The sequence below is a fragment of the Myotis lucifugus genome, unplaced genomic scaffold (genome assembly GCF_000147115.1).
Source record: "Myotis lucifugus unplaced genomic scaffold, Myoluc2.0 scaffold_128, whole genome shotgun sequence".
In the NCBI taxonomy this organism is placed as follows: Eukaryota; Metazoa; Chordata; class Mammalia; order Chiroptera; family Vespertilionidae; genus Myotis; species Myotis lucifugus.
In genome coordinates this window covers 2,071,203-2,081,642 of record NW_005871176.1, presented here as the reverse complement: position 1 = coordinate 2,081,642, position 10,440 = coordinate 2,071,203, and the positions used below count along the sequence as shown (strand labels likewise).

Here is a 10,440-nt window from a genome sequence, read left to right as displayed (position 1 = left end):
CTGGCAGCTGCCGGAGACATACCAGGGAGACAAGGTATGACATGCAGCAGGGGCTGGCAGGCCCTCCCTGATCGTCATCTTTGGGCCAGGCCTCTGCTGAGCCTTGGGGCCAGTGGGGACTCAGACGCTATTTGACCTCAGAGCAGTCTGGGCCAGCAGGCAGGTGTCAGCCACATTGTGGTTAAGTGCACAGGCCTCAGGGTCCGATAGGCCTCAGCCCAGACCTTTCCCATTACCAGCTGGCTGCCTTTTGATAAACCCCAGCTCCAGGGTGGCTGGGAGGATTGGAGATCGTGCTTGGCACATAGTAAGTGCTCGTCTGTTGGTGATTATTAGCTTTCATGCAATTAGGCCCTGGACGAAACACAAGGACAAATAAGACACAGTTTCAGTTTTGTTCATTTGCTCACTGAAAATTCACCTGTGCCGATGGCTCTGTGCTTGGTGTTGGGCATAATAATAATTCTTATTGTAGGTCATATTTATTGAGCTCTTACTCCATGCTCAGCACTGTTCCAGGCACTTATTTATGTATCACAAATCACAGCTGTATGAGCTGTGTACTACGACTGCGCTATTTCATCGGGGAGGAAACTCGGGTGAGAGGTTAGGCAGCTTGCCTGAGCTCCCATAGCCAGAAGGTGACCGTGCTGGGATTCACACCCAGGTCCGAGGGCCCCCTTAACTACACTAGTCAGAGACAGGCATGTCTTTGCTACTCCGGAGTCATGGTCTAGTGCAGTGGTCGGCAAACTCATTAGTCAACAGAGCCAAATATCAACAGTACAACGATTGAAATTTCTTTTGAGAGCCAAATTTTTTAAATTTAAACTATATAGGTAGGTACATTGTTATTAACTTAATTAGGGTACTCCTAAGGCTTAGGATGAGCCACACTCAAGGGGTCAAAGAGCCACATGTGGCTCGCGAGCCGCAGTTTGCCGACCACAGGTCTAGTGGGTGGTGATGGTGGTCCTGTGGGGTGCAGGGTCTTAGGGGAGGATCCAGGGCAGCTGGCCCAAATGCGTTCCTTGAGTCGTCATGGTCATTGGGTGGCACCCAGAGAAAGAGGGTCCTGGTCCAGGAGTCCCCTGCTGGCTGAGGCTGGTGTTCAAGCAGACATGTCCTCTCACCCAGGGCCCCAGGAAGGTCAGGGACGCTTAGGAGGTGGAGTCTCGAGCTGTCCTGTCCTTGTTCCTTGGACAGACCCAAGTATCCCAGCCTCCTCCCAGGGCTGTCTGCCTTCTAGTCTCTTCTTCCTTCTCGGGTTCCTCCTTCCCTGGCCTGTCCTCCAGTTCCTAGACCTCTCTCTCTCTCTCTGACTCCTCTCCTGGTGTTTCCCTGTGCCCCACAGAGGGAGGCATATTTTGCGCGGTTGCGCCGGGCTCACCAGGTAGGCCCGTGATGTGATCTGAGTGGTGTGAGGTTGATGTGACATGGACATGGTGTGTTTTTGGATGCCCTCAGCCCTGCATGGGGAGATGCCCAGTGCCCAAGGCATTGTGGGTCTGCATGAACCCAGGTAGTGCCCATTGGCTCCCTGGTCGTGGCACTGTTGTGCCCAAGCCCCTGCAATGCTAGGAGTTAGAGTCAGGAGGTGGGTGTGCCTTATCTGCTGTGTGGTCCAGTTCTGGTGCCAACCATCTGGTGGCCAGAGTGGTGGCCTGGTGGCAGGGAAACTAACTCAGTGCTAAAAACCACATGACTATACCTGGCCCCCAGGTTATCCCAGCACTGCCTCCCCGGCAGCCTCCATTAACCTTCTGTGTGCGTACCCCCCTCTAGCAGCCTGGAGTTAACCCCTGTGTGCCAGCCTGGAGAGGGGAGCATGCGTCTTTCTCCCCAGTCAGTGTGAGCCTTTCTGGCCATGATATCCACCGGGAGAGGACACTCCCCAGGCCTCCAGCTCTAGGACCCGGGAGGTCTGAGCTGGCCTATGCCCTCTACCCATCAGAACCGCACGTCCCTCTCAGAGGAGCAGTTGCGGGTAGCTGTGACTACTGGGAGGATCCCAGGGCCGCCAGAGGGCAGGGGCCGGGCGCAGCAGCTATCACAGGTAACCAGGGCCTGGCCTGAACAGGCTGCGTCAGGGGCCCCAGAGAGCCTAGTTCAAGCAGGAGCCTTGAGCCGAGGCCCTGGCCTTCCTGGGCCATTTTCCCCATGCCAGACCAGGCCCCAGCCTGATGCCCAGTCCACCCCAGTGTTGTCCTTGGGACACATTCCAGAGCCATGAATGGCTTGGCCTGGCACCGTGGGTACGCATGGAGAGTGAGGCCCAAGGAGCTCCTCCTTCCCACAGATGCCTCTAGGTCTGCCCCTCTTGCCTCTATATGTGCTTCTCTCCATAGCCACAGCCCATAGTCACCTGAGCCCGTCCTGGGCTAGCCCCATTAGGCTCATGAGGAGCAAGAGGGTGGCGGGTACAAGGGCCAGCGCGTCAGGCATCAGCAGTTGTGAACAGATAGAACAGAAGCAGGCGGCTGGCTGGGCCTGGCGCGGCCTGTGGGAGGGCAAAGCCTCATGACATCCTTTCTATCCCTCTCTGCTCCTTCCTCTGTCCTCCCTCTCCTGGTCCCTCAGGTGGACGAGGCCCAGAGGAGGATGGACGCTGAGATCTGGCAGCTCCTTTCCAGCTTTGCTGCCCAACCTCACCCCCCTGCCCCCGGGCTCCTGCCCCATCCCCAGCCTGCAGCTGCTCTGCGAGCAGTTCCGTCCTCCTTCTCCTCTTCCTCCTCCTCCTCCTCCGCCTCCTCTGCCTCCTCTGCTCCTCTGTCTTCCATAGGCTCCCAGGTATGTGCCAAGGCACCCACCAAAGACCCACATACACCATGTTTTCTAGACATTGGTTCTGAACCAACTTTACAATGTCTGGCGTTTCCACACACTGCCTGGACTAGTATGTAGTTCAGACTTTCCTTTAAATTAATCATGGAACAACTCAGTTATGCTAGCTGTACATTTTTAAGTACACTTTAAAACTGCCATTAAATTTAAAAATGTCTTCTGGTGTGCTGTGTCTGTCTCCTTGGGGTCCACAGGAGGCACGGACCCAAACCACGCCCAGCGAGAGCAGTTGGGGTATTCGGTCCAGACAGGGGAAGCAGGTTTTCCAAAAGCAGGGCTGGAACCTAGGCAGTGGGGTGCGGGGCTCTGTCCCTCGGCCCTCGTGCCGCCCACCTGCTCCCTCAGCTCTCACTGCCTGTCCTTCTGTCCTAGTTCTCTCTCTCCTACGAAAGCTTCTCTCTACTTCCGGAAAGCCTCTATTATTGGCAGCTGCCCCGAGCCTTCCTGGGGAACAAGGTAACAAGGAGTTGGGAGGGTTCAGGGTGTCATCGAATCCTGAAATGTCAGAAGGCCCTTTGTCAAAGTCCTTCATGATCAAATGGGTAGACCAAGGCCCAGAGAGGGGAAGGGACTTGTCTGGGGTTCCACGTTTAGGTCAGAGTAGCTGAGACTACACCCAGCTCAGCACTTGCTCTTCAGTGGCCACAGGCCCTTGGCAGAGGGGCTGTCTTGCGCAGCGGTTCTCAACCTGTGGGTCACGACCCCTTTGGGGGTCAAACGACCCTTTCACAGGGGTCGCCTAAGACCATCGGGAAAACACATACATAATTACATATTGTTTTTGTGATTAATCACTATGCTTTAATTATGTTCAATTTGTAACAATGAAATTAGGGGTCACCACAGCATGAGGAACTGTATTAAAGGGTTGCGGCATTAGGAAGGTTGAGAACCACTGCGTTAGAGGGAGCCTCAGGAAGTAGACACCCCTCCTTTAGGCTCCCTTTACCCTGCGTCACTGAACTAGCTCTTGGCACTACATTCATTCATTCAAGAAGCATTGATTAAGCACTCACTGTGCGCTGTATTGTAGATGAGCGAAGACCCTGGCCTCTCACTGCTCACTGTCAGTTTGATTATCCTGCCTGTTATCAGCACCAGCAGCATTGTTATTAACATTAGTGTTATCTTGGCATTACCTCCATCTTATTCCGAAAATGACTTAGAGTCTTCTAAAGCAGCGGTCGCCAACCTTTCGGACCTCACGGACCACCCGTGGTCCACGGACCACTGGCTGGCGACCGCTGTTCTAAAGAATACACATAATTTGTAATAAAATAACACACAGAGCAGCAGACAAGACAGTCTGGCCCAGGAGAATGAGGATGGGGAAGCTCTGCTGACGCCACGGGTGGAGCTGGACGAGACAGGGATGGCAGCCCTGGGGCTGGGTGTCGCAGGCACTGTGCTGAGTGCAGTATTTTACGTGACCTGTGGCATCCAAAGCAAACAGAGAACTAGTTGTTTCATGGTTATCTGGCGATGGCCCTAAACTTCTTACCTTACCCTGAGCTTGTGGAGAACATCTCGGGGCCCGCGTAGCCCAGGACTGGCATGCCGTCCATAGACAATTAATAAATGCTCACAACTGAATGAACAAACAAATGAACAAATGGGCTAGGCTTGATGCACTGTGGTATTGGTTTGAACATCTGCCCTGGTGGCAAAGGACAGAAAGGGAAGTCCTGTGGGGCAGAGCTGAGGCTCTGGCTACCCACATGAAAGCCTTCGGTGGCAGACCTAAGGGCTGTTCCATTGTGAGCCATAGAAAACCTAAGTCCAGCTGTCTTGTCAGCAACAAAGAAAGGAATCTATTGGCTCAGGTAACTCCAGAGTCCAAGGGTATCTGGTATCAGGCTTGGCTGGATCCAGGGGTTCATTAGGACTTTATCTCAGTTGGTGTCCTCCTCCAGCTTCCAAGATGGCTGGTAAAGGACGTTTCTCTGTTCCAGTAGAAAGAGCAGATGTGCCAGGTTCACATCTGATGGAGTGGAGAGGGGGAGTGATGGAATGTGCAGATTGGCTGGGCCTCGCTCATGTCTCTCTTCAAACTACATGGCCTGCATGTAGGACATAGTTTCTTTTAAAGGAAGCCAAGGCTGCAGTTTGCCAAAAGCGGGGAAATGGATTCTGAGCAAACAAAACCCACCTGCCCAGACGAGACCTCTGAGGAGCCACCCTCAGCCCCATCCACCTGGCTAAGAACTTAGAACCTTTTGCAGCCTCCCCTGGGTGGTCACTGTCCTTACTCCTTCTGCTTTGTGGGTAGTTCCTTCTGATGGACAGGGACTTGGAGCGTGTTTGCTGTGATTATCAGGCACTTGGAAATGGGGAGCCCCAGAAGCAGAAAAGAGGCTGCTCAGGGTCATTGTCACCGGCTCAGGCTGTGAAGGAACTGAGTGATGGCCTGTCTCCTAGGCAGGCACAGGCCAGGCCTAGTGACCGGCCTCTGTTTGGGTGGTGGGGTGACACAGCACAAGTACAAAAGCGCCTTGAGAGGTTTTGCCCCCTCACCTGGGGAGGGCAATCAGGCTGTGACTGCAGGGCTTGCCTCTTGCAGGTGGCGGCCTATGGCGGGAAGCTGCGGTACACCCTGTCCTACACAGCCGGGGCGCAGGGCAGCTCGCTCTCTGACCCTGACATCCAGATCATGGTGAGCACCCGATTCCATGCCGGGTGGGCTGAGGGGAGGCCAGGGGGCACCCTCATTGCTTCTTCTGTCCTTTCAGTCCAGCACTCAGCTGGCCTGGCACGGGCTGTGGGGGGAGGAGGGGTAACCCCATGCTCCCACCTCAACATCTGGCTGCACACTACCCAGGCAGAGGCCCAGCTGCCGGGAGAAGGGGGCAGTGGGCATGTGCCAGATTCCTTTGGGCACATGAGCCTGGGAGATTGGAGCGTGGGAGGCTGGTGGTACAGAGTCTGGAACTGGTGGAGGACTCCACTGTTCCCAAGAGCCCCTCATTCCCCTCCAAATCCCACTGGTGTCTCCCAGGGCAACAACATCATGCTGGTGGCCTCCCAGCCAGCACTGCAGGGCTCCGAGAGGAAGAGCTATGAGATTGTTTTCCGAGAGGTAAGGGGCACCGGCCACCCTGTGTCCGACTCTCCCCCACCCCCACCCTTGCTTTGGAGCCCGGCTTTGACGCCAGCCACCCTGCTGCTCGCTCCCCCATCCTCACCTCAGAGTCCTCCTCCAGTGCCTGGAAGGCAGGAGCTGGGGGGCGGGTTGCTGCAGAAGCAGCACACAGAGCCTGACCCCCCTCACCCACACATGCTATCGTCCCCCCGCCCAGGAATTCTGGCGCCGGCCTGACGGGCAGCCAGCCACACGCGAGCACCTCCTGATGGCGCTGGCTGACCTGGACGAGCTTCTGGTCCGGGCCACGTTCTCCTCGGTGCCCCTGGCGGCCAGCATCAGCGGGGTCAGCCTGGAGGTGGCCCAGCCCGGACCCTCAAGGGGACCCCCGGCCCTGGAGGTGGAGGAATGCCGCTGCCCCCCAGGCTATGTGGGCTTGTCCTGCCAGGTGAGCGTGGCCAGCCGACTCGACTACTCTGGCGCAGCTGGGTCAGCAAGCTGGTCAACTGGCATTTGACGAGTCGTAACTTTAATGTGCTCTGCAGTATCTCGTTTATTCTTCCCAACAGCCCTGGAAATGTGTAATTATCCCCTTTTAACAGGTTTTTTAAAAATAGAGGCACTGAAGGGCGAATGGCTTATTGAGGGCACACAGCTGCCCTCTCCGGAGGTTAAGACCCAGTACGTGCTCTCAGGGTGCCCACCAGAGACAGGCAGCCCATGCAGAGACTAGCCCAAAACAGAGCGAGGAAGTGTCTCAGAGAGAGGAGGAACCATGGGGAGGGGATAGGATTCTAGGCAGGAAGGCAGAAGCTCAGAGGAATGTGTGGGGAAATAGCTTTCAATGCAGAAGGAACGCCCCTGGAAAGCCGGGCTGGGGTGTGGGAACTTCCTTAGGCCTGGGACAAGGCTACCAATGGGAGCTGGGCCCCGGGAAAATCCCTCTGCCAGTGGTGAGTGAGATGGATGGGCAGAGGGAAAGACAGGGAGTCCTATTGGGAGGAAGGGCAGTGGGGTGGTCCACCGTGGGAACAGCCCCCCACCCACTCGGGAGCCCCACCGTGGGAAGTCCACATTTCTGCAGTTTTACATCTGTGCACCTTTACTGTGGCCACAAGAGCTTTCAAACCCAAGTACATGAACTTCAGGTCCCTTGGAATGATAAGATTTAACACATTTTGAAGGCGAACCCCTGGAGAAAGCAGAATCCTTGGTGCACATTCTCTGCAGTGAAGCAAAAACAGATTATAAACATGCCTTTGAAATGGTCGGGAAGAGAGGGAGGGCCTGGAGAGATTTCAAAGAAGGAGTGGCGAACAGCAGTTCATTGTTTTCAGAACCCATGACTACTCACCGAGAATGAGTAAAAACATCCTTGGTTGTGTGTGTGCAGCCTCCGTCACTTTATTTAGTGAATGTACAAATGGCTGTGCAGCTCTTCAAGGGCTCATTCCAACTCCTCTCCTGCACCCTCTTTTTCCATCGAGGGTTACGTTTTTTCAATGAAGACCCTGCCAGGAGAATTTTCAGGAACAGAGTCCTGGGAATACATATGGGCTCTGCATTCAGGATGAACTATTATTTCAGTAAATTTAAGTGTCGGGCGATGCCAGGATGGGCTCGGACAACATCCAGCTTTGGAGTGTAAAGTGAAGACGAAGACGTGCAAGAGGGCGGCTGAGAGAGGGCGAGGGGGTGGAGGGCTGGGCCTGGGATTTTCCCTCCCAGAGCCAGTGAGTCTAGATCAGTGATGGCGAACCTTTTGAGCTCGGCGTGTCAGCATTTTGAAAAACCCTAACTTAACTCTGGTGCCATGTCACATAGAGAAATTTTTTGATATTTGCAACCATAGTAAAACAAAGATTTATATTTTTGATATTTATTTTATATATTTAAATGCCATTTAACAAAGAAAAATCAACCAAAAAATGAGTTCGCGTGTCGCCTCTGACATGCGTGTCATAGGTTCGCCATCACTGGTCTAGATGGTAGGAAGGGATGCAGGGTGTGGGGTTCTGGGTCTCCTGGCTTTGGATGAGACTGCACTGGAGATGGAGACCAACCTTCCTCTCTCCCTGCCCAGGACTGCGCCCCTGGCTACACACGCACTGGGAGTGGGCTCTACCTCGGCCATTGTGAGCTGTGTGAATGCAATGGCCACTCGGACCTGTGCCACCCAGAGACTGGGGCCTGCTCGGTAAGAAGCAAGCAGGGCCAGGGCAGGGGTCAGCTTGGCTGGGCCTGGGGTGGGGTACCAGGGCTCGCTGTGGGATAGGGAGGGGATGGGCTTGGTAAGATTGGCCTAGGTCCAGGGGCAAAGGTCATGGTGCACGGCCTGTGGGACAAAACACCTAGGCCAGCAGGTCTGATCACATCACCAAGCGGCAGCAGGCATGGTGGGGTAGCCAGAACTATGGAATAGCATCCATCTTCATTTATTTACGAGAGGCCCGAAATTTGTGCAAGGGGCTTGGCCCTCGCAGCCACTGCGGCTGCCTCAGCTCTTGCAGCTGTGGAGTCTGCCTGGCAGCCCCAGCTTTGTCCGGAAGGTCGTTCTGCTGTTCGGCCGTCCAGTCTAATTAGCATATTACACTTTTATTATTATAGATTTTTTGGTTAATCCTCTCCTGAGGATATTTTCCATTGATTCTTAGAGTGTTTTCCAAATGAACATAGGATGTGTTTAGTGACCTTTTTTCACTTACAAGGTCATGAACATCTTTCCGTATCATTAAGTACTTTTTATACCTGAACTTTTCAGAGTGGGGTGTGTTAGCCTCCCTGCAGTATGTGGTCAGGGTTGGGTGGTTGACAGAGCAAGGAGCATGGTACATTAACCCTTTGAGTGCCAACCAATATCCTAGGAACTATGCTAAAATTGCCAAGGCGTTTTTGCTGATTTTATAGCAGTTTAGGAAATTTGCACTTAGGTGCCATCTGTCAATAAAGAGTGAACTACCTGCATCTAATAGTGACACTGCAGGACGCTCCCGGCACTTTTGGCGAAAGACAGGAGGAGCGCTATCGTGCTCCCTGGCACTCTAGGGGTTAATCAAACAAACATGAATCTCTTCAGAGAAGACTATTAACCCACACGTATTTATAATAAAGCATCTATTTCTAAAACTCTTTCCCCACACACCCAGGTATACCCCTCTACTTTTCCTGTGATATTACAGGTGTGTAGGGAGAAAATGTAAGAAATGTAATCAACATCATCCTTTGTTAGATATTTGGGTGGGTGTTGTTTTTAGTTCTCTCTTCATGGATTTTTTAGGTTTATTTCCAGCATTTTGCTGCTATAAACACCACTGAGCTAAACAGTCTTTAAGATAAATTCACAAACATGGTATTTCCAGATCAAAGGATTCCAAAATTGTCAGGCTTTTGGTAAATTCTGCCGAAGGGCGAGTGGCTGACATCTTTGTACCTCACAGCAATGCCAGCACCATGCCGCTGGGGAGTTCTGCGAGTTGTGTGCACCTGGCTACTATGGAGACGCCACGGCCGGAACACCTGAGGACTGCCAGCCCTGTGCCTGCCCACTGACCAACCCGGAGAACATGTGGGTGCCCTTGCTCAAGGCCCAAGGAAGAACTCCCACTGGGGGTAGAGGGCACTGCACTGGCTTTCAGGGCAGAGTGAAGGGAGCAGGGTGGGATGTGGGCATCCCATGGCCTGACCTTTGCCTTCTCTATCCCAGGTTCTCCCGTACCTGTGAGAGCCAGGGAGGTGGTGGGTACCGCTGCACAGCCTGCGAACCTGGCTACACTGGCCAGTACTGTGAGCAGTAAGTTTGCAAACAGGAAGGGTGAAGGGAGTGGGTCTTTGGTAAATTTCTAGGTGAGAGCCCTAGATAGGGTGCTGCTAAGAAAGTTCTCCACCAGGATCATGTCCCTGCCCTTGATTCCCTGTTGCCCTTGGGTAGCCTCGTCACTCTTCAGTCTCATCCACTTCCAACACCTAACTCTGCTCTGGCTGGGCTGAACTTTGTGACTACTTGATGTTCAGGCCTTTGCACGAGCTATTTCCTTTACATGGAACATTCTTCACCCTCAAACTTCCCCTTTTTGGCTAACTCCTGTTTAGCCTTCACGGCTCAGCTTCATTCATTCATTCAGCACATTTTTATTGAGCACCTACTATGTGATGTGTAGTGTGTGAAGGTGTTGGAGATACAGTGGTGAACAAAACAGATTCCATCCCAGTCCTGTGTAGTCTACCACCTGTAATGGGTGAGAAAACAGCAAAAAAGAGATCATACAAATATATAATTACAAACGTTGATAAGTAGCCTGAAGAGAATATAACAGCTCCCAGGGAATATAACAGCTCAGAAGCCCCATTCTCTGGGAAGCCTCCTCATTCTCAGGGCTGGGTCTGTGCACTCACAGCCCCCAATACATGTTCCTCACTCTCATTTTATATAGTTTTCTCTCTTCCTTCCTTTCTTTCTTTCTTTCTTTCTTGCTTTCTTGCTTTCTTCCTTTCTTCCTTTCTTTTCTTCCTTCCTTCCT

General features: G+C 53.2%; 1 protein-coding gene across 1 annotated transcript in view; it reads left to right on the top strand.

Moving 5' to 3' along the window:
* HSPG2 (heparan sulfate proteoglycan 2) overlaps positions 1 to 10,440 on the top strand; it is a 115,214-nt gene that overhangs the window by 71,943 nt on the left and 32,831 nt on the right. Inside the window, 7 exon segments of the mRNA XM_023758322.1 lie at positions 8 to 34; positions 5,405 to 5,497; positions 5,840 to 5,920; positions 6,141 to 6,371; positions 8,007 to 8,120; positions 9,361 to 9,488; positions 9,627 to 9,713. Coding sequence (XP_023614090.1) covers positions 8 to 34; positions 5,405 to 5,497; positions 5,840 to 5,920; positions 6,141 to 6,371; positions 8,007 to 8,120; positions 9,361 to 9,488; positions 9,627 to 9,713 — 761 coding nt within the window.